This window comes from Chanodichthys erythropterus, chromosome 17 (genome assembly GCF_024489055.1).
Source record: "Chanodichthys erythropterus isolate Z2021 chromosome 17, ASM2448905v1, whole genome shotgun sequence".
Taxonomy (NCBI): Eukaryota; Metazoa; Chordata; class Actinopteri; order Cypriniformes; family Xenocyprididae; genus Chanodichthys; species Chanodichthys erythropterus.
In genome coordinates, this window is record NC_090237.1 from 37,360,133 (window position 1) to 37,385,073 (window position 24,941).

General features: G+C 39.9%; 2 protein-coding genes across 2 annotated transcripts; both read right to left on the reverse strand.

Annotated features, from left to right (window-relative positions):
• Positions 1-5,299: 5,299 nt before the first annotated feature.
• LOC137005282 (olfactory receptor 51I2-like) lies at positions 5,300-6,217 on the reverse strand. The gene has a single exon (XM_067366116.1). The coding sequence runs from the start codon at positions 6,215-6,217 to the stop codon at positions 5,300-5,302; it is 918 nt and encodes a 305-aa protein (XP_067222217.1).
• A 5,467-nt stretch (positions 6,218-11,684) lies between these two features.
• Positions 11,685-12,632, reverse strand: LOC137004977 (olfactory receptor 6N1-like). Its single transcript, XM_067365714.1, has one exon. It carries the CDS (start codon positions 12,630-12,632, stop codon positions 11,685-11,687), a length of 948 nt encoding a protein of 315 aa, XP_067221815.1.
• Positions 12,633-24,941: the final 12,309 nt, after the last annotated feature.

Below are 24,941 nucleotides of genomic sequence, written 5' to 3' on the forward strand. Positions count from 1 at the left end.
GTAGGTTTCGGCAAAGAAGCCCTGACATCTGTGGTGTCAGGCTTCTAAAGGAGGAGAGAAATAAATTATCCGGAAGTAGGAAATGCATATATAAGGAGGAGTTGTAAGAGAAAGAAAAAGAAAGGGGGAGAAGCTGGTTACTTGTGACAACCACCTAGTTGGTGAGATGGAATACATCACTGTTTTGCATGGGCCAGAACAGATCGCTAAAGTGGACGTGAGTTTCTGTGAGTTTCTGGGGCCATCGAGTGGAGTCGATGGAGTGTGGCTTGTTGCACCCTTGGATGCTGGCTGCAGAGCGAAGTAGTCTTTTTGGCTGACAAGTGTGAGTGAGCTGTCCAGGTTTCTGTTTTACTATAACCCTTAATTAAACAACTTCATCCGATAAAAATGACCTCCCTGTCATTTTCAGCCAGAGCTCAGTGCTCATCTCCCATATGCACACACAAACACACACACCATTTCGCCTCACACAAACGCAAACATAATCAAAGATTCAAGCACACAAATTCACAAGACATTTTCTGATCATGTTTTGTTTGATTTAGTGAAGTTCACAACGTAATTTCGGGAGGAGTGAACCCATCTAATCTTTCAATTAGTGAAACTCAAACATAATCTCAAGCGGAGGGAACCCTAATCTTTCAATTACATCCAGAGCCACTGAATATATAATCATAATATAAAAGCATAATAATGCAAGTAGGCCTACACACTTTCAAATAGCAATGAACTTAAATCTTAAGAATACTTAGATACTGGAATTGAAGCGTCAAAAAAATAATAATGTTGAATAAGTAATAAATAAACCTTTGCTAACAAAAACTGCAAAAAAGTAGAAAAAAAAAAAAAACACTTACAAATGCACAAAAGGCACTTATATGGAGATTTTCCATCTACAGGTTTTTCCCTGACCTTATTTTCTCAGTATAGTTAGGGTGCACGCTTTTGTCAGATGTCCTATGAACAAAGACACAGATTTAGCAGTCAGATAAGACCTCCAGTTTTTCTAGAGGCGTGTTTGAAAAACTTATTTTAACTTGAGTGCTGCGTCATGCACGAGATACTGCGAAAGACATGAGTGCAACAGTCAAACAAACATGGAAAACCGGCGCAGTGGAATGCAAAAACGCATTCTCTATCAACACGAACTAGACACTCGCGATTGCCGCGTCCTGTGTGAAGCTAGCTGTCATATTTGCACCAGCGGATTGTGGAACCTGAGTGCATTTACACTTACTTTCTAAACTGTAGATGTCAGGAAAACACTATGAGGACCTGAATGGCGCATTTTTCCGCCTGTCGATGTCAGCTTTGTATGAAGGAGTTGCCTAAGCCCCACTGCTATGCACGCTGCGTGTGCGTCATGTTTATGTATGTGTGGTAGTCTTGTCTTGTGTGTGTTCCAGATCCCATTGGTCCATCAGCCTGTCACTCTGATGACGTCCCCGGTTCACGCTACCAATCATCTTCCAGCACCCCGGTTAAAAACCCTGTATCTCCTCCGCATTTCCAGCTGTTTTTGGCTCAATTCACTTTGCATTTATCTTGTTTTGCTTGTGGTTGATTGCGCTGTTTTTTTTTTTTTTTTGTTCTGATATTGTTCGTTGTATATTGTACATGTGTCTATTACCCGTTTGAAGAGTCCTTTGTTGAGCTTGTTTTGTACAGTGTATAGTTGCGTTTTACTGTCAGTCTGTCTTTTCAGTCATCACATTGTGTGAGGCTGGGAAGGTGTGGGCAGGTAAGTAAGTCGCGCGACATACATTGTGCACACGTAGGACATTTTGTTTCCTGTATTAGACACACTAGTTTAGGAGAGAGTGCCACCCGCTGTATGTTTTGGCTGCCTTTTTGGGTTAGATAGAATAGGTTAGATAGGGCGTTCCTACGCCGAAGACCTTTTTCTTTCTACATTTTTCTTTTGATAGTCAGCTTAGTTTGGTAAAAAATAGTTAGCTGTGTTTTGTTTTATTTATTTCTTTGTTTTGACACCTCTCGAGCTCCCCTTCCCACCTCTGTTTTTTTCTGTTAACTGTTATTTGTTTCCTACATTGTAAATACTGTAAATATTGATTCCACTTCCACTTGAGCACTGTGCACAATAAAACACCTTATACAGTTTCTTTGTCTCTCGGCCTTCTTACCACTCTTGTACACACACACACAAATTTTCAAAAGTATTACTTCTTAAATTTACCCCTAGTCAAACAAACAGAAAATAAAAAAATTAAAAGGACGTAACACCCACTTTTGCCTCGGAGAGCAGATGAGATGACAGAGGCAGCACGAACTGCAAAATGTTGGTGACATTTATTTTTGGGTAAACATAATGGGCAATATATCGCGTCAACAAAAATGATCAAGGTCCTGTATACCATATATCGTGCGATAAATCGATATATTGACTATCGCGACAGGCCTATTGCTAGTGGCCCCATTCAGCTGATTATGATTTTCCGCAGGGTTATCCCCCTCCCCAAGGGGAGACACCCTCTTATTACTTGTTTCCTTCGAGGGACTTTGAGACTTAGACCTGCAGTCCGGGTGCCGGCCTGGGATCTGGCTATTGTTTAGCAAAGCCTCTCTGTGGCTCCTTTTGGGCCAATTATAGAAGTTTTTCTTTTCACTTGCTATTTCGTCTCTCAGGAGAATTGGAGACATTCAAGCCCTCTCGGTATCTCCCTTGTGCCTGGAATTTGCACCTGGTACCTATCTTACTGCAGGCCTTCTGTCCTCCTTCCCTTCCAGATGTCAGACCAGGAGAAACTGAATATGCTCTGCCCTGAGAGGGCTTTAGACGTGTATGTCCACAGAGCTGCCCTGTGGAGAAAATCAGAACAACTGTTCATTTGTTTCGGATCACCTAGGAAAAGTTACCTTGCATCTAAGCAGAGGATGAGCAAGTGGGTGGTTGAGGCCATTTCACTTGCTTATGAGTTGTCTGGTCAGCCTTTACCTTTGGCTGTAGGAGCAGCTCGAAGCAGCTCCAGTTCCCATAAAAGGGATCTCGAAGCAGCTGGAGTTCCCATGAAAGGGCACATCTCAGCAAAAAAAACAAGAAAAATATACAAACATTCAATACCGGGAAAAACAGTGGTCTAATATATGATCAGCTCCAAGTTAAGTCTACTAAAACACAATTACACATTTAAATACACTTACTTTAATACACTATATAAATACAATTTAGATTTAGACCATACCTTTCAATTAATTATACTCTTATAAAATATTAAAACACAATATTCAATTACCTCCACAATGTTTTCTATTTTAGACACATCATATCACAAGTTAAATGACGGTGCTGCCCAATTTGTTACTACAACGAAACAAAACATACGCTTAAGAACAAACAACGCACTGTTTATGGCACATAATAAATCAATCAACCAGGTATTATCAGCCACATGAACAGGGAAAGAGTCACAATAAGAGATGTACAGCTCCAAATCATTGACCGTGATGCCAGGTTTGTTGCTACAACAAAAACAAAGCATATGCGGTCCATAACAAACAACACTCGACTTTTTGTACATAATAATTAAATTACCTACCCGGGTATCATCAGCAACACAAAGAGGGTAAAAGCATGATAAGAGACTTACAGCTCAAATCAGTGACCGTGATGGCAGGTTTGTTACTACAACAGATCAAAACGCATGCTCAAAAAACAAACAATATTTTGTTTATTGCACATAGTAAAGCATTGTATACAAATATAATGCAAAATGAATATTGTATAACACATTCACTCTAACAAATGCTTTGGGTTTTTAATTTTGTCTCTCTTGTTAACTTATTTATTCAAATTGAAATGCCATAACCCCAGCAAAACATTAATGTGGTCGGATGATTTTTTTTCCCCCAGTCCAGCTCTGATGATTCCCAAGCAAGAAGACTTTCTAATGATAAAACTATATTAAAAGTTGTATGCTTAAAAGTTGTTACTCTTTCCGGAAACCTTTATCTGTTGTAGCCTGGGATATTTATAATCGGAGCTGGATCATAGTTTCTGTAAAAAGCGGATGAAGAGTTTATTAACTTATTCTATATCTTTAGGACATGTTTAGTTGCAAAACTTAAATGAAAGAAACTTATCCAAGATGATGATTTAAACCAATTTGTTCTATCATTATAGGTGGGAGAGAAAATGCTGAATTTCTTTATTCAATTCTAACAGTGCCTGTTGCAGAGGGCTTAAGAAAGCATTCCATAATTTAAAGGGGAGGCTCATGTGTCAATTTGTAACAAACAAATACGTAGCTGGATTCATCTTTGTGCTCATTTCTTGTTTCCTTCTAGAATGCAGGGAGACACACTAACCTTAGCAAATATAGGGGACAGTCAGTTACACAATATTGGATGTAAAGTGGATATAATAATGAGCTACATGGTTAAAGTATACACAAACACACACACAGGTTTGGTTTTCATGTTTTATGGGGACATTCCATAGACAAAACTATTTTATATTGTACAAACTGTATATTCTACCTCCTAGTGCTAACCCTACCCCTAATCCTACCCCTCACAGAAAATGTAAGAGCATAACACAAAGCAGTCTTTATTAAATCCACAATGGATAAACACAGGGAAATTGTAGGAGAACTCAGAATACTACCACAATGAGTCAATGAGACAGAACAACAAGGAAACGCAGGGCTTATAAATGCAGGGGCTGTGTCCAAAAACCTAGGTAGCTGTCTTGCTGCCTCGCTGTCTTATAAGAGAATGACTTGTACGGCAGCGTTTTTGCATGAAGGCACCTCACAAAATTGATTTCGACAGACTTGAGGCAGCGTAACAGTTTCATGATCTACAGCAATATAGCGCACGCTTTAGTGAGAACTAAACAAATATTTCATTACTGCAGTAGTAATTTCTTGATAGAAATTATATCAAAATTGAAATATGTTGGTCAAAATCAAACATTTATACACAAACTGAGCACCAAACGCAACTTTCGGATGCCATCTTTATTTTTCTAGCTCAACTGTCACAGAATGGAAAGCACAGGATTGTGGGATATCAAAGGCAGCAAAGGATACATCTATGCTTCCTTCAAAAATCGATCTGAGGAAGGTATCTCAGGAAACAGGAACTGAAACTAACATTAGATTCGGACGTGCCTTGATGCCTTCCTACCTTGAAATGTGTCCTCAGAAGGCAGCATTTTCCAGTTTTTGGACGCAGCCAGGGAGTTATCATTAACACAAAACACCTGCTTGGTGATCTAGGAGACAAACTGGAACTCAGGCAGACACAAAGGGAAAAACAGAACATACTTGTGACACTACCTGAAGGGGTTTATAAGACAAATAATTTTTTTGCGAATATCAGGCAGGTTTAAAGCATAAACAAGGGGGTTCAGGATGGGTGGGATAATAAGAAACTCCAGTGAAAGGAAAACTGACAGCCCTGTAGGAAGATCTAAATTCACAATTCGACTCAAAGTGACCTCAGAAATAATAGCAATTGAGAAATTCAAAAGGACCACTATGTGTGGAATACAAGTTTGAAACGCTTTGCTCTTGAACTGTGCTGAGCTTCTTTGACAAATGACAATAATTCTTACATAAGAATATAATATTAAACTTAAAGGTATTACAGTAGTTGTGATTAATATAACCAAGCCAAAAACATTATTAATTATTGTTTTTTCACAAGAAAGCTTGACTACTTCATAGTTGTGGCAGTACACCTTAAATAATTTGTTACCACAAATTTTCAGTTTTGTACTTAAAAAACCATTAATAGTAAGTAAAATCATTGGATAAGCCAGGTTTATAACTACTGAAACAGTCAAAAACCTTGGTGTAATTATGTTGTGGTATCGTAAGGGTTTACAGATTGCAACAAATCTATCAAATGCCATTATCATTAATATCATATATTCATTTGTGACATACATGAAAATGACAATACACTGTAAGACACATGCTTCAAGAGAGATTGAGTGTGTATCAGATAGCAGGTCTGTCAGTACTCTTGGGAAAAAGCCAGCTGTTCCAAACATAGCATTGACAGACAAACACAAAATAAGAATATACATGGGCTGGTGTAAAGTCCTTTCCAGAAATATTGCAAGCATTATAAGGACATTAAATAATATGATAGCACAGTACAGCATAACTCCTAAACTGAAGAAACCATATCTTATGTACCCAAGATTTTCAAATAACATGAAGTAAAAATATGTCCCATTTTCCATTTTGCATTAGGCAGAGCTCCTTTATTGACCTGAAGAAGAAAGTACACAACGTTTCTATGATTTTTAAACATATTTACCACTTTGCATTATTAACTTGAGATATAGGAGTTATAACAATGAATATTAATTTCTGAATATTCTAATACATTTCTACATCAAGTAGCATTAGTTGATGGATTGTCAATTAACTTAGATTAATATTTGCTGTATATATATATATATATATATATATATATATATATATATATATATATATATATATATATATATAAGAATTGTATATGCATAATCTTCAGGTTTATTCGGTTTAACAAAATACTTGAGATATCACATCAGGCACATATTTCTATACCTTAAAACACACATTACATAATGGAAATACCTTCTGTGATGCACCATGAAATGACCATTGTTGCTCATTTAATGTGCGAAAGAAATCACTATATGTGTTTTAGAAGAACTGTGGGTCATCATTATGATAGTGTTCTTATAGCATCCAACATGTCTCAGGAGGCCTCTGCTTTTTTGCATATAGAGCACAAACCCCTCCTAACCCTTTATCTGTACTTTCTTTTTCTCTTTTTTTTTTTTTTTCTTTTTTGTCATTTTGCCTGTGCCAATTCCAAATGCATACATTTTGGCAGAAGTATGTATTTTTATTGGAATTTTAATATTTCACCATCATTTCTTTCATAAATCCATTTTACACTAGGTAGGCAAAAAATTTCCTCAATAAAACCCAATAAAACTGCTATTATACTGCCATTTCTACCTGCACATGACATACAGTTGCAAGACAAAGTATGTGAACCACTTGCAGAATCTGTGAAAATGTTAAGAATAACAAAACAAAATAAGGGAGATAATAAAAAATGCATGTTATGTTTTATTTAGTACTGTCCTGAGTAAGATATTTTACATAAAATATGTTTACATATAGTCCACAAGAGAAAAAAAATAAAATAAAATAACCCCATTCATAAGTATGTGAACCACTGATTCTTAATACTGTGTGTGATTACCTGGATGATCTTTTTTTTTTTTTTTTCATGGTTGTTCATGAGTCACTGAGTTTCTCCTGAGCAGTTAAACTGACCTCTGTTCTTCAGAACAAATCTCCAGGTCCCGCAGATTCTTCAGTTTTCCAGCATTTTTTTGCATATGTGAACCCTTTACAGCAGTGACTGAATGATTTTGAGATCTGTCTTTTCAACTGAGGACAACTGAGGGACTCAAACATAACTTTTAAAAAAGGTTCAAGCATTCACTGATGCTCCAGAAAAAAAGCATGATGTATTAATAGATGGGGGGTGAAAACATTTGGAATTTGAAGATCAAGGCAAATTGTATTTAATTTGTCTTCCGGGAAACATACACGTATCTTCTGTTGCTTCCGAAGGGCAGTACTAAATGAAAAAAAAAAAAAAAGAATTTCAAGCGAAATAGTAAATATTTGGACCTCTTCATCCTGTTCAAAAGTTTTCACCCCCTGACTCTTAATGCATCGTGTTTCCTTCTGGAGCATCAGTGAATGTTTGATTTTTTTTTTTTTTTTTATAGTTGTGCTTGAGTCACTCAGTTGTCCTCCATGTGAAAAGATGGATCTCAAAATCATTCAGTCACTGTTGTAAAGGGTTCAAATATGCAAAAGATGGTGGAAAACTGCATGTTTGCTATCTACTGTATGTGTGCCTGGAAGTGCTTTTTTTGAAATGGCTTAAAGCAAATGGACTATGCTATGTGGGCCTGGGCCTGCTTTGCCAAATGGCTTAAAGGGTTAATTCACCCAAAAATGAAAATAATGTAATTTATTACTCTCCCTCATATCGTTCTACACCAGTAAGACCTTCAGAACACAAATTAAGATATTTTTGATGAAATCTCATGGCTCAGTGAGGCCTCTATTGCCAGCAAGTTAATTTACACTTTGTGGCAGAACGAATCTGTTTATTTTATATTATGCTGATGACCAATTAGAAGAAGTGGATACTTTGTGATGAACTATTTAAGGAGGGGTATTTTCATGTAAACAGAAGTGGAAGTGAATAGAAGCACCTGAAGAAACGTGAACGGAAGTGACTGGTGATGTGTGCACTGTGTGAAGTCTCAAAGCTATGGAAATGTGTGCTGACTGAATGATGTGAAAAGTTGTGCGCTTCGGTATGAGAAATGAGTTCACTGGGGAGGAAAAAGTGAGGGGAAAGAAGTGAGCAGTGACCAGACTGTGTGGCTTATGCTTTCCTGGGGCTGGATGCCGTGATGGTGTGATCGAGAGTGCAGCTGGGACGCGAAGGCGCAAACTCTCTATTTCGGCTGGAGGCAAGGGCGCATGCCATGGATTATGCCTCACTGAATGTTCTCCTGGTCTGTGCTGTGAACGTAGCTCTAGTTACTTACCTGATACTTCATCAGAAGAAGACCAGCGGCACAGGGTACAAACTTGACACACACACATTACATGCACACACCACACACGTCAAACAAACAGACATGCCACCCCCACACATACACATTTTGGGGGGGATTTGCTTGGCTTTAATGTGGAGGGGGGAAAAAAAACTAAAAGCAGAACTGACTTGTAAATTCCATAAGTGAATGGGTTTTTCTTTGACGAAGTTCAATTGTATTCATTCATGTTTTGAGTGATTGTGTTCAATCATGACTGAGACTAAGCACATACCAATGTATGTGAAATCAACAGTGAGCAAATGCCATTTCTGCCTTCAGTCGAGTTGTGGTTTTGCACTTTTTAGAGTTTTTGTCTTTGTTGCTTAGGGCTATTTGTTTTTTGTTTTGTTTTGTTTTTCCCTTTGACCTGTTCTCTGTAAAGGTTTGTTTACGTAAACTGTAAGACTGTCTTAACCGTGATAATTGAAGCTGAGTGTTAAATGTTTTGCTGTGTTTGGGAATGTGATTCTTGATGGGTTTTCTAAAATAAATTTGCAAATGAATTTGTTTCCTTATGAGTTTGATTCTTCTCCCCTTCAAGTCCTTCATATGAACTGGTGGTTTTTAATGAGCTATCCGGAGTTAACTTATTGCCAGGATTAAAGGACTGTCTGGCGCTCGAACAAACAAATAAAAAATATAAAAATAAAAGATTTTTTTTTTTTTTTTAAGTTGAGGGGCTACCACCGTTACATCTTTCAGTGCCCAGAAAGGTACTAAAAACATATTTAAAACAGTTCATGTAAGTACAGTGGATCAACCTTAATGTTATGAAGCGAGGAAAATACTTTTTGTGCTGCAAAAAAAAAAAAAAAAAAAAACGACGACTTTTCAACAATATCTACTGATGGACGATTTCAAAACACTGCTTAGAAGCTTTACGAATCTTTTGTTTCAAATCAGTGGTTCAGATCATGTGTCAAACTGCCAAACTGCTGAAATCACGTGACTTTGGCGCTCCTAACTACTGATTCGAATTTCAAAACAAAAGATTCGTAAAAAGCAGTGTTTTGAAATCGCCCATCACTAGATCTTGTTGAAAAGATTTTTTTTTTTTGGTGCACAAAATGTATTCTTGTCACTTTATAATATTAAGGTAGAACCTCTGTACTCACATGAACAGTTTTAAATAGGTTTTTAGTACCTTTCTGGGCACTGAACATGTAAATTAACTTATTGGCAATAGAGGCCTCAGTGAGCCATCAGATTTCATCAAAAATTTGTGTTCTGAAGATGAACGAAGGTCTTAGGGGTGTAGAACGACATGAGGGTGAGTAATAAATGACATAATTTTGATTTTTGGGTGAACTAACCCTTTAACATCTAATGGCTTGACTGATGTGTATCTGGGCTAGCAAAGTCCATTAGTGACTTCAGAAATGTGAACCTGCTATGTGCTAAAACCAATATGGCTCAAACGTATCTAATCAGAACTATATGTAATTTTAACAAATGATATAGCATAGCTATGCTTGCCTCACAGCAAGGTTGTCTTCCTGCTGCTGTTGTTATTTTTGACCAGGGACACATGCTGACGTCAACAGTTTCTGCATTTAAGCATGAGAAAAAGCACATTCAATCCAATCACTGCGCTGTAGTATGCATAAGATTATAATTGCGATATTATGCATGAGGAAGTATCACTTCTCTTGCCTCTGTCTCTGTTATCATTCAGAGACATATCGTTGTTGTTCGTTTCCTCAGTGCTTCAACACAAAAATGTGTGAGCCATGTGGATTGGTTTGTTGTAATCTACCAGCACAAATGAAAAATATGTTCGCATGAGATTGCATTACAGAATTCAAATGTCACAAAAGTGCGGCTCATTCAACCTCTGCATTCGGTCACACGAGCCATGTGTTTCCCTCAGCACAGTAGCACATGAGTGTTGTTTTGTATTTTGCCCACGGTGCGATCAGAACTGAAGTTTGAATATGAACACATGAAAAATACGATTGTTATGATATACAAACGGAGCTTGCATATGATCGGGCACCGATATGCACCGAGCTCCGCGATGAGTTTAACAACACTATCCACGTGGATAATAGCTAGAATAAAGTATCCGTGTTTACAGTTTTTATAGATGTATTTCACACATTCTCCTTCACCAAACATGAACCAGCACGGTTGTAAATATATGTGCAAACTGGACTCTGATATATAAACATGATTTTGAACAAGTGTAAGTTTGTTTCATTGATAAATGCAGACCATTATACACAGGCAGTACATTTTAATCTTGGGATGCACTGAGCATATCACTTTAACTGTTCAATCTCCAGCAATACAACACAGAGACCAATACTAAAAACATAAAATTGAGGGCAATCTCATTCCTGAGACTTTCCCCACTAAATCCACCCTGTCTAAGCTTTTACCACTATGTCAGATAAATAAATCAACCAAACTCAGCAATGCCAACATTTTGGAAAATGGACATACACTCTGATCTCAACGTTTTATTGTTATTGTAAATGATATTGTAAAAATAATTCTCAATTATCCTTTTTAGCGTGCCCACACTGTTTGGCTTACCTCTCTTGAGAAGCATGTCTCATTCATCACATACTAAATTCTTGGTTCATGGACTATATAGATTTTTAGTCAGACTATCAGGCCATGTAAACTGAACCTATTGAAAAGTAATAAAAAAAAAAAATGTTTTTGTGAATGCAAATAACACATGCTTTAATTTTTTTCAAAACAATTCCAAATCATTATTAGAGTCATTTTTAAATTCATTATCATGTATGAAAGTCAGGCTAAATTCATCTAGTTAAATACATATCGAAGGAACACAAAAATAAGTGTAAACCTGCATCATTTAATGTTTTCATACAAAATAAATAAATAAATGGCAAATTCTTGTAATATGGCTGAAAAGGTCAAAACCTACTAGCTATTACAATTTGGACATTGTTTTCAATTAAATAAAACAATTTTCATAATACAAGTTGTTTCAATAAGTCTAGGGTTAAAATATTTAGCATAATAGAAATCTTTGTTTGTGACATATTCAATCAGATATTTCCACTTCTTTTTTGAAAAACACTCTTATGACTTGCTTCCGTAGTCTTGTTAGATTTAGTCCATAAATGAGGGGGTTTAAAATAGGTGGTATGAGTAAAAATTCTAGAGCCATGAAATTACGCAAATCTTGCGGCAAATTCTTTGAACCATAACGAGTGTACAGCACGTCAAACAGCAATGCAACAGTCACATTGAGCAGTGCAAGAAGATGTGGTACACATGTTTGTATGAATTTATGCTTGCCCTCTTTTGACTTTCTGCATTTTCCAATTAAGTGAATGTATGAGCAAAATATCAATACTGCATGACCAAAATATATAATAATGATTACATACCCAATCACATTATTTACTATTGTAGAAACACAGGAAAGTTTAACAACTGACCAATTCTCACAATATAGCTTTTCAATACTAGAGCCACATATTTTTAGTCTTGATGTTAACACAATTAAAACAGACATGCAAAAAAATGGAGAAAGCCAGCAGAAAAGAATACATTCAAAAACCCTCTGATTGGTCATTACTGAATGATACTCCAGTGGTCTACATATTGCCACATATCTGTCATATGCCATCACTGTTAATGTTGAAAAGTCACACAGAACAGATGAATAAATGACAAATATCTGAATCAGACATCCAGCATAAGAAATCACATGATACTGGGATAATAAATCATACATGAATTTAGGGTAGAATCCAGCAGTGCCAAAAAGTCCATTTATACACAAATTACATATGAAGACATACATTGGCTCATGAAGCCTCTTATGCGAGATTACAGTGTAAATTATGGTTACATTGCACAACACAATTAATGGATAATACAATGCAGTCAAAGAAAAAAACACAAATCTGTTTCCCATCATTTCATTCAGTCCAGAAAGTGTAAATACCAAGACAATGGATTCATTCTCTAGTGGTGGCTGCATCTGGAATGATATGCAAAGTCTTGTCATAGTGATATCTTTATGCATTTAATGTAATAAAATTGGATAATTTGAAATTATCAGATAGTCAGCTATCCACTCCCGTTATCTAAATTAAATTCATTTAGTGCTCTAAAGGTAGTATACGCTGGTTCTTCAAAGACAAAACTAATGAAATAATTAAAATCTTACCACAATCTCTTTTTGTATGTTTGACAGAGTGTTGTATGAAAGGTTGATTTGGTGTGATATATATGGAGACTGGTCTCATGCTAATTGCCTTGTTTGTGAACACTTGCCAGACTTTTTTTTTTTTTAAGATATGTCAGTCTATTCTAAACATGCCATTAAAGTAATATGCAAATAAGCAATTGACTATATAAAATGTGATCAGGTATCCCAGATCATAAAACCAGATCTTTCAGTAAAGCACTAATTGCTTGTGATGTGTATATAAGTCTAGCTGTGTTGTAATAATCCCATTATATATTTCACATTGTATTTATTTAATTATTTTCCCTGCAAGATGCATTGTCTTTGTAAATTACATGTTAGAAAATATTTTAATTCCAGGATTTTCAGAATCACATGCAAGGCATTAATCCTAAGGAGCCAACATTATACACAATCCTGTGAAAAAGAAAGCACACCCTTTTGAATTCTATGGTTTTATATATCAGGACAATTAAAAAAAATCATCTGGTCCTTGGCAGGTCTAAAATTTAGGTAAATACAACCTCAGATGAACAACAACACATGACATATTACACAGTGTCATGGTTTATTTAACAAAAACTAGGCCAAAATGTAGAAGCCATATGTGACAAACTTTGTACACCCTTGCTGCTTCCATTAGAATTAAGAGGGTAAGTAGCAGCCAGGTGCTGTTAATCAAATGCCCTTGATTATTTGATAATCAGCAAGAATGACTAACCAGTTTGCTGGTCTAGAGCATTCAGGTCTGTGTTAACATGATGCCAAGGAGGAAAGGTCTTAGAGAAGCAATTGTTGCTGCCCATCAATCTGGGAAGGGTTACAAGGCCATTTCCAAACTATTTGAAGTCCACCATCCTACAGTGAGGACGATTATTCACAAGTGGAAAACATTCCAGACAGTTGCCAATCTTCCTAGGAGTGGATGTCCCAGCAAATTCACCCCGAGGTCAGACCATGCAATGCTCAGAGAAACTGCAAAAAAACCAAGAACTACACCTCAGACTCTACAAGCTTCAGTTAGCATGTTAAATGTTTAAGTTCATGACAGAACAATTAGAAAAAGACAGGACAAGTATGGCTTGTTTAGAAAGGTTGCCAGGAGAAATTCTCTTCTATCTAAAAAGAATATGGCAGCATGGCTTAGGTTTGCAAAGTTGCATCTGAACAAACCACAAGACTTCTAGAGCGGGCTCGGTGACAGGAGCGGAGTCTGGATGGGGCTCGGCGACTGGAGCAGAGTCTAGAGCGGGCTCGGCGACTGGTGCGGAGTCAGGAGCGGGCTTGGCGACTGGAGTGGAGTCTGGAGCGGGCTTGGCAACTGGAGCGGAGTCTGGAGCGGGCTTGGCGACTGGAGAGGAGTCTGGAGCGGGCTCAGGCACTGGAGCGGAGTCTGTGACTGGAGAAACTGGTTCTGACCAGAAGTCTATAAGCCACTGGTCCTCTTTTGGTGAGGGTCCTGCATTGCGGTGGCCATTGTGAGCGAGGGCTCAGGCGTGGTAGCGGCCATTTTCCTATGAGGCTCTGAAGAGACAGCAGCCATCTTGTGATGTTGCTCAGGCGTGGCGGCAGCCATCTTGCACCGAGGCTTTGAAGTGGCGGCAGCCCCTTTGTGATTTGGCCCAGGCGTGGCGGCAGCCATCTTGCACTGAGGCTTTGAAGTGGCGGCAGCCCCTTTGCGATGTGGCCCAGGCGTGGCGGCAGCCATCTTGCACCGAGGCTCCGAGGTGGTGGTGGCCATTTTGTGATCTCTGGTATATTCAGTAGGAGTAGACAGAGACGTTGAAGGGGTATGTGGAAGGAACTGACGGAAGGTGAGCTGTCCAGGCCAAATATGTTTCTGATGGGGCTGGACAGGGAGGATACTTTTTCACTAGAATTTCTACTTCAAAATTAGAACCATTCAAACAGAGAATCAGATTAATAGACTCGACTAGAGAGAAATAACAGGAAGGGTCACTATAGCAAATACTATCCTTGTCCAGCCCCATCAGAAAGCATGCATTAAGAGGAGCATCTGGCCAGCCAACCAAACAAGAGAGCTCGGAAAAGTCCTCCACATACATCTCCAGCGGACGACCATCCTGCCGGAGACTCCACAAGCGGTCCACTGCTGAGATGGTGATGTTGGGTCAGCTGGAGAGATTGGGAGGAGGAAGAGACCCATGATGCTGTCATCCTTACGGTGTTGATCCGTTCTTCTGTTACGGACAGAGGAGATCGGAGACAACGCGATTCAGGTAGCTGGTGTTTATTGGACCTACAGCATAAACAGTGAAGCAGGTGAGGGAATAAGCAAATAGGTCGACTGATACTGTCCGTTTATGCTTATAAACACAAAAATATCGCCTTGAACGTACTTCCCGTTTCCACATTCTTCAAAACGCTTACGCTGTATGTCCTATGCCTTCCCTATTCAACTTACGGAAAAAACTAAACTGGTGCCACGTTCGTTCCGTAAGTAGAATAGGCTTACAACCTGGGTTAGGTTAGGTGCTTCCACAACAGTGTTATTCAATTATCATTTCCCTTTGATAGAGATGGGTAGGGTTACAGTAGGTTTAGGGGTTGGGAAAAGGTTAGGACTAAATTTTCGTATAGAAATGTTGTTCCAGGATCAACAAAATATGTTGATCCAGGAACATGTCTTACTTGGCAAAATCACGGTGACCGTGGGCCTCCTCTGATTTTCCACACAATCAAAAGACAGATAACGTAGGTGATTTGGACACTGTAAAATTGGCTGTAGGTTTGTGTGTGTGTGTGTGTGTGTGTTCTTGTATACATGGTTTATGAGGACACATATGTGACCAGTCACGGAAAGTAGGGACACAAGTCGGTTCTGGGGCATTTTGAGTTATTCACAGATTCTGAAAGTGTAGTCTCCAAGCTTTCCAACGATGTGTGACACATGGAAATCTGATAATGTTTGGAGAAGTTGTGGCATTTGAAGGTAGGCATTCAAGAAAGCTCTATAGGGAGAAAAACGCCTCTAAAGTTGCAGTTCTCACCTGTTCTCACCTGCTGGGAGTGACAATAGGGCTCATTTACATCTCATTTAGATAAGCCATACCCCCTGTAAAGCTGCATGGACAGCATACTATTAATAATAAAGGTTAACGTGCATTATAAATGTCAGTAATTTATCTTTTTTGACTTAATATAAAAATGATTTAGAGGCTGAAATATGTGACTTTTTTTGTCAAAACTCTATTTGAACTTGTGCATTGTAGATTGTTGTAAGACACTCCTTTAAAATCTGCCCATCATTTTTAATGTTATTATTTTAATGTTTATGTAAAGAAAAAGTACATATTGATGCTAACTTTATTTGTTATTTGCTGGTTTTCCACATGAAACTTGGTGAATTTACTTTTTGAACAGGATTCTGTGATAACCGTGATCATTTTGGTCACTATAATCATGAAATGAAATTTTCTCAGCTGAGAAGCCTGTTAAAGAAGAATAGGCAATCCAGGAACTAACTGGACTAACAGAGGCCAGAGATCGCTAACTATGGCTATTCAAAACACTTTTCAAGACAATAAATACATGATTGAGACAATGAATGCATGTATTGACAGAATTTGCGTCTGAATAGCACTCCCTCCGTGGGCGTGGCCGCATTAGCGGATAATGAGCTGAATCACAGACTTCTGACATGGCTCTCTTTTCATACAGATTACATAAACACAGAATGTTTGTTTTAAACCATTTCAACGTTTTTTCAGACACAAGTAAAAAAAATTATGATTAGTATTCACTAAGTTACAGTTCATTTTCTGAGAACTATCAGATTGGACTTCGTTCAGAGGGAGATGAGAGATCACGCATCATGTTAGTTTTCTTTATTTTACAAAAAGCACAACATTTTGTTTTTACTCTGAGTGTACACAAATAAAAGAAGACATTCTATAGTTTCAATTGATATATTACTTATGTCTCTATGACAAAAAATGATGGAGTATTTTAAGTCTGTTTTGCTGCAATGTGAAAAAAATCCTGCAAAATGCGCCGGCGTGTTACCCGACTCCAGAGAGGTAATGTCTTATTATGCCGCTTTCATCGTCGCTCAGATCGCTGTGGAGTGCTGCCGACTTGTGTCCCTGGTTTTTTTGAAATTCAAATAATGCAAACAGTTTTCTGTGATGGGTAGATTTAGGGGTAGGGGTAGTGTAGACGGATAGAAAATAGTTTCTATAGTATAAAAACCATTACATCTATGGAGAGTCCCTGTAAACAACATATAAAAGTGTGTTGTGTTGTGTGCGTGCGTGCGTGTGCATATGTAGTGATATGAACTCAAGTAGTCATGTATGTATTGTTTATCATTAATATTATTAGTTGTCATTTGTTGAATACAGTTCTTGCGTTAAATGTATATGAAAATATATGTGACCTGATCCAGCAAAATAAGTCACAGTGACCCAAATTTCAAAATTGAAATGATATCCTTTTTTTAAAATGATATCCTAGTCAAAGTCATACCTTGAATGGTTTTAAAGATATACCCATTTTAATTATGGTCGTCTGCCCTCTTTTTCCAATTGAAAACCTGAGAAAATCACTTTTAAAGTTTTTTGCCCGTTTTTTTGTTGATATCTTTCAAAATCCATTGCATTTAAAGGGATAAACTATTTATTTTACAGCTTAATTTGACCAAAGACATTTATATATATATATATATATATATATATATATATATATATATATATATATATATATATATATATATATAAATGCTATTAAACCAGGCTGAAGCACAAATTATTTTAAAGTATTTATTTGAATTAACCCTTTAAGACCTGAAGGCTTTTTTAGAGTTCTTCTTTTTTTTTTTTTTTTCTGAGCGACACACACAAAAGTAAAGACTCATAACTCCAAAACTTTAGCAAGGAGAGTCAAAAGGTAGGTATCATTTGATAGAAAACATTTTAAAATTTAAGAAAATATAAATTACATTACATTTGGACATTATCTTGTGGAGAAACAGCTGAAAAAAGACAAAAAATATATATAATTTTTTAAAAATATTTTTTCTTTTTTTATTTGACATGGAATAACTCAGGAACACAATAAGATCGCTAAAAAAATATTTTTTGGTGATGCTCTCCTGTATGTGATATTATAAAGAATAGTTTGAAAAATTGTTGTTCATTTTTTCCGCAGCCAGGTGGCGCCAACGGGCGGTAAAATCTGGTTTAGAGGTGCTTCTCAGCACTCGTTAGGAGTTTTTCAAAATGGTTAGATGCATTAAAAAGATGAGATTCTAAGCTTTAAAATGATATCTATTATGTGTTATTCCATGTTGGAAAACGAACATTGGTCCGGGAACATTGGATACACACTGCATCCCGGAGAGATGAGAGACATGTTTTTTAGCCAAGTATGTTAAATCATTTCGTGAGTAATATCTTGTGATCAACGCAATATATTATATTGATTTTGGATTCATTTTAATCTTGAGAATCTGCTTTAAATATTGATATGTCATTTTTATGATCTGTGCATTTTTCAGTTAGCGGCTGTGCTATTTTTGTTGTAAACGCATATTACTCAGACTCATTAGAGGGTGAAAACAACACAACAGAAGCATGTTGGAGGCTTGATATGAAAGTTTAAAGTCTTTGGTTTTGTATGCAAAAATAATTTTTGTGCTACCTATATGGATTCATTTTATAAGGCGCGCTAGTCTGACAGGAGGATGGCTGGACCGATCGCGTGCCTGTCAGTCGAAACGGGGCTTCCCATTGTTAAAAATCAGCCTTTAGGTCAGTGTGTTTACATTTCTAAGCTTTTTGATTATACAACTTGTAACACCATATTTGTAGAGCAGAGATAATGACGTTTCAGGGGATACCGGGAAATGCTCATAAGTGACGAGAGGAGTTGAGAAGTGCATTTCCAGCGAATTTAGTAAAACCATGTCAAATTGAATAGCCATTTAAATACCTTTACTCAATTATCTGGACTACAAAACTTTGGGAGATTATTTTTGAAAGTCTGTTCTTTGAAATTACCTTAAAAAAAAAAAAAATCAATTTTTTCATTGTTTTTCCACATTATCGGCCCATATCTTAAAATAGAACGTTGCGACTTCCGACTCATTTCGCCAGATCGGGTCACATATTTGTATGTAGTACTGTGCAAGGATGCCAACTTGAACATCACTTAGACCTGTAAACGATGGCAGGTAACGCTAGAGGGTGATCGTGAGCCGCAGGATATAGAGCTTAATTTATATATGAAGAAGCCACTCTGGCAGTCACTAATACACAGTTGAAGATAACTAATTCTTATCTCTGTTTATGTGTGTTTACAGGTAAGATGAGTGATGTGGTGATTTGTTTATTGTTATGTTTGTGTTCTATAAATCTGTCATTGGTTAGGGAGAACTAAATTGCTGATAGAGATTGTTTACAACAGAGCACATAGAGAGAAATATAGTCTACTAAAAAGGAAACAAAGTGCTTATACACCATTTGTGTATGTTTATTGAGTATTGTCTGTTTGATGTAATGTTAATGTGTTACAGACAGTATACAGCAATGTATTCTCATTTTCTTTTGATGTATTGTCATAAGATTGTGCAAAGTGTGTTTATTGAGAGAAAGCTTCATATATTATTTTTATATATGAAGAAGCCACTCTGGCAGTCACTAATACACAGTTGAAGATAACTAATTCTTATCTCTGTTTATGTGTGTTTACAGCGTGTTTAAGTAATAAAACAATATATGTGCCACCAGAAGTCCCCGCCTCTTCTGTGTGTGCAACATCATGGCGAGCCAGCCAGGAGAGGACTGCTGATTGGATGTGAGAGAGACTGTTCCTCCCTGAGATGAACCTAGAAATAACAGAAGATTCATCAATAAAGTACATTATAGAGACTTAATTCAAACAAACCAAAAAAAAAAAAAAAAAAAAAATGGAAAAACTTCAAGACTGCGTTAGTTCCAAGTTTAAATGCTAGAGAAGCATGATCTGATAAAAGTCTGCCTCCATCTGAAGTGCAGCGAGCCATCGGGTGATGGTTTTCCAGGTCAAACGAGGCGAGCGCTGATAAAGCTGGCAGAGGGAACGTTGGATGAAATTGAGGAAAGTTTAGAAGAGGAACAATATGCAGAGACCCTTAATGAACTTCTGTGCTTCATCGAGTCCCTTAAGAAACCAGCCGAGCTCAAAGTGTCACCAGTAACCCAGTCTGAGATAGAGAAGCTAAGAATAGAGTATGCAGAACTACAACAGACTCCTGCAAATGCACGTCGTGCATTAGAGGAACAGATTGGGCTACTTGAAGAAAAACAACAGAGAGGGAAAGATAAAATGAGTGTGAAAGGGCAAGCCACCAGACACGAACCGATTCCTGAAGTTACTCTGAGGAGGGAATTCCGAGTCTTCGGACAGATTGGAGAGACTGGCCAAAAGGAAAAAATATCATACACTAGCCCCAACAACCAGTTCGAAACAGGAGTGAGAAAACTTGAAATCAAGCGAGACCTCACACTTTCCACTTTAAAGACCATCCTCAGAGGACATTATAAAATAGACTCTTCATCAGATCTACTGCACAGGCTCATGAACATCTCTCAGGAACCCAAGGAGTCTGCTCAAAGTTTTCTGTTCCGAGCCATTGAACTGAGGGAGAAACTACTGTGGACATCTGGAGATGAGCAGGATGGAGAACAGTTTAGCCCTGAGCTCATGCAATGGAAGATTCTTTGCTCTGTGGAGACAGGCCTTCTAAACAATGCAGTTAAGTTCCAAGTCAAACCATACCTCAGTGATCCTAAAGTAACAGATGAAGTGTTGATTGAGAAAATTGGTGAAGCTGCTAATCTGGAATTGGAGAGACAAACAAAGTTAAAGAAAGCAGTGACTCCAAAGCCTCTTAGATTAAGTGAAGTTCAAGCGGTAGAACATGTCTGTAACACTGAGCAAAATTCGAACAGTGAGATGGAGACTCAAGGACCGAGGAAAGAGACATTAATGAAAGACATTATCACTGGCAAAGACAAGAAGAAACAGATACAAAGCAAAGAGACTTACAATGACACTGCTAAAGCAATTGAAGACCTCAGAGCAAATGTTATGGAAATGACCAAAATGTTCAGAGAGACAATGGAAGCGACCAGATCACAGTTTCACCCACCCATGACTCCACTCCAAACTGAGAGGAGGCCCAAAGGCTGCCGTTCATGCCAGGAGGCCCAAAGAGGTGAAGAATGCAGGCACTGTTATTGTTGCGGACAAGAAGGACATCTGTCACGGGGCTGTCGACAACGGAGGCCCGCATCGGGAAACGGGGGGGACTGCTGAGCTGGACCCCCCAGTAGTCCATTCTACCATCGGGTCCCAGACGAGTTCAGAAATGTAACAGACATTCAGACCTGTAAAAAGCAAGCAAAATAGTAAAGAAAATAATATTCAACCTGGTACTCATTCAGATGCGACCACTTCTGCTGATAAGTCACTGTCCCTCGCCACGCCTGGACTTTTGAACATCATTGGGAAAAGGTGCTTGGTCCACTGCCAGCTCAATGATGTCTCAGTTGATGCCTTATGGGACACAGGAGCCCAAGCCAGTATTATCAATGCAGACTGGAGAGAACGACACTTACCACATACTATCGTCAGACCGATTGAGGAGCTCCTGGGGCCAGGAACACTGACTGGATTGGCTGCCAATCACACAGAGATCCCTTTTGATGGCTGGGTGGAAGTGAGCTTCAGTCTGAGTGATGATCCAGGTATAGAAGCAACCATGCAAGTTCCCATGCTCGTGGCAAGTGATATTAGCGTGGCTGAAAACCCTATCATCGGTTACAATATCATTGAAGAGATAATTACCAGGTGGGAGAAACAGAGACCACGGTCCAGTACTGTCTGTAGGGTAAGCAAAGCTTTCTCTATTTCAATGAATAAGGCTAGATCTATGCTTAAACTGTTGAAGACTGTAAATTCAAAATGTGACAGTTGGAACGGGTAAACAAAAGATCCAGCTCAACGCAGGGCAAATAACCACTGTCTATGCACAAGCACACATTGGAAGGCAATTTCAAGAACAAAGCCTGTTTGTCACGGATCCCTTGTTCCCCTGGACTCCATTTCCCATCATCCTCCTGTTCTCCACACCTGCACTCACTTCCCTCGTCTACTCCTCATCATCACAGATCACCTGCACCTGGACTCTATTGTTAGCACTCCCTTTATATTGCACTCACTCCCTTCACTCCTGGTCCGTCTTAATGTTATACTACGTGTATGTTTGGCTCTGTTTACCCGTGTTCATTAAAGTATCGTCTTTGATTGTGGAAATCCGCATCTGCCTCATCTCTCTACCAGCATACCGTAACAGAAAGACGGACCTTAAAACTGACGGGATTTCCACAGAAAGATGGAGACTTTCCCCAGCTACCGGGCTCCAGCTTCTCCAATGCCTCTCTCTCCTTGGACTGCTGGCGAACGCCTCATTGGGCTTCTTCAGGTGGGTCGTTCGCTGGAGAGGTATGTGGAGGAGTTCGTTGAGCTTGCTTTTTTGTCTGACTGGCCTGAAGCATGTTTGATCTCCTTGTTTCTGGATGGACTAGACGACGACACCATCCGTTTTGATGAACCTGATTATCGCTTCTCCTTAAGCAAAACCATAAATTCCATTTTGTGGTTAAATGATTCCAAATTTGTCGTCGATTGGGTTCAGGATGGTTGTCTGTCTCTAGTCCATCCAGAAACACGGTTGGCCGGGCCAGTCAGTCAACCTCCGTCTTCCTCCGCATGCCCCTCCAGCGAACTCCCTGCCTGCCCCACACGGAACCCACACTCCTCAACTGGGTCCCGAAGGCGGAGGAGGAGGAAACAGTCCGCTCCAGTGTCTCCAGAACCCGCTCCAGTATCTCCAGAGCCCGCTCCAGTATCTCCAGAGCCCGCTCCAGTATCTCCAGAGCCAGCTCCAGTCCCCACAGTGCCAGCTCCAGTGCCTGTGGGGATTTTAATTGTATTTGAGGGGATGAAATGGCCCTCAACCCCAGTCTCCGCCGAGCCAAGTTCTCCAGTCTCCGCCGAGCCAAGTTCTCCAGTCTCCGCCGAGCAAAGTTCTCCAGTCTCCGCCGCCTACGAGCCCTCAGCTCCAGCCGCCGCCTACGAGCCCTCAGCTCCAGCCGCCGCCTACGAGCCCTCAGCTCCAGCCGCCGCCTCCGAGCCTGCCGCTCCAGCCGCCGCCGCCGAGCCTGCCGCTCCAGCCGCCACCGCCGCCGCCGCCGAGCCAGCCGCTCTTATTATGAACTGGGCTATTGAACTATCCAACCCAACAACTGTTTTCCCTCCCTGTCTCCCTCTCCCGCCTCCTCTCACTAATGTCCACACTGCACCTCCACCTCAAGCCACCTCACCCAGGACTCCACCTCGGTCCGTTGGTCCAGATGCTCCCCTTTGGCTCCAACCTCCCTCATCTCCACCGTGGCTCATCAGTCCACCAGTTCCGCCAGGCTCCATCCTCCCCCGGTTCCGCATCAGTCGTTCGTCGGCCTTCCCTCACATCAGGACTGCACTCCTCGGTTTTCACCTCGTCCCTTCGTCCCTCACGCTCCGTTGGCTTCCTCACTCCCTCCTGCGTCCCTTTGGTCGGCTGTCGCTCTGGCTCCTCTGCGGCCTTCTGGAGCCCCGCCTGCGCCTTGGTCGGTCGAGCCTGCGGCATCGCCCTGTCCTGACCTGACCCTGCATGGCAGTCCGCTGCACCTGACCCGGCATGGCCGCCTTCGGCTCCTGACCCGGCATGGCCGCCTTCGGCTCCTGACCCGCCATGGCCGCCTTCGGCTCCTGACCCTCCATGGCAGCCCGCTGTACCTGACCCGCCATGGCCGCCTTCGGCCCCTGACCCGCCATGGCTGCCCACGGCCCCTGACCCGCCATGGCTTTTGAACCTGCCCTGGAGACCTCCACTCCAGTCCATTCCTCCCCCTGCTCCGGCCTGAGGTCTCCAGGGCGCCCACCCCCCTCCCGGTTGTTACATCTACGGCGCGAGGATGCGCCTACCGGGAGGGGGAGGTACTGTCACGGATCCCTTGTTCCCCTGGACTCCATTTCCCATCATCCTCCTGTTCTCCACACCTGCACTCACTTCCCTCGTCTACTCCTCATCATCACAGATCAACTGCACCTGGACTCTATTGTTAGCACTCCCTTTATATTGCACTCACTCCCTTCACTCCTGGTCCGTCTTAATGTTATACTACGTGTATGTTTGGCTCTGTTTACCCGTGTTCATTAAAGTATCGTCTTTGATTGTGGAAATCCGCATGTGCCTCATCTCTCTACCAGCATACCGTAACACTGTTATTCGCTCCAAGTGATAATTAATAATTAATAATGCAGGAAGGTGTGGTCAAAGTTGGTAATGGGCAGACAGCGAAAGTACTAATTGTCATCACTAATACAGCTAGTCACCCAGTCATACTTGCACTAAGACTCATCCTTGGCCACCTGGAAGTGGTAAAGACAACTTACCCATTAACAACAGACTCTCTCCAGAGAAATGAGATTCAGATGGAGCAGGTGATAGAACAGCCAACATCCACGGTGCAGACATGTGGGGTGAGTGTTACACCACATCAATCAAAGAGACCCAGTCAGTGGGATCCACCAATAAAACTTGAACACTTAACAGAGTCACAGCAGCAGATTGTACGACAACTGTTAAAGGAAGAGTGCAATGCATTTGCTTTTGATGATAATGATGTTGGTTGCATCCCCTCACTCAACATGCATATTACACTCCATGACCAATCACCTGTGCAAAAGACTTATATTTCTGTGCCCAAGCCACTTTTACAGGAGGTGAAGGAGTACCTTCAAGATCTGCTGAACCGAGGGTGGATAAGCAAATCAAGATCTCATTACTCCTCGCCAGTCGTATGTGTGAGGAAAAAGGACGGGAGTCTTAGACTGTAACAGCCTTTATAACTCCCTGGGGACTATTTCAGTGGAACAGGATTCCATTTGGCTCAGCTCCAGCCGAGTTCCAGAGAAACATGGAAGCTTGTCTAGAGGATCTGAGAGATGTTATCTGTCAGCCTTACCTGGATGATAACCTTGTTTATAGTA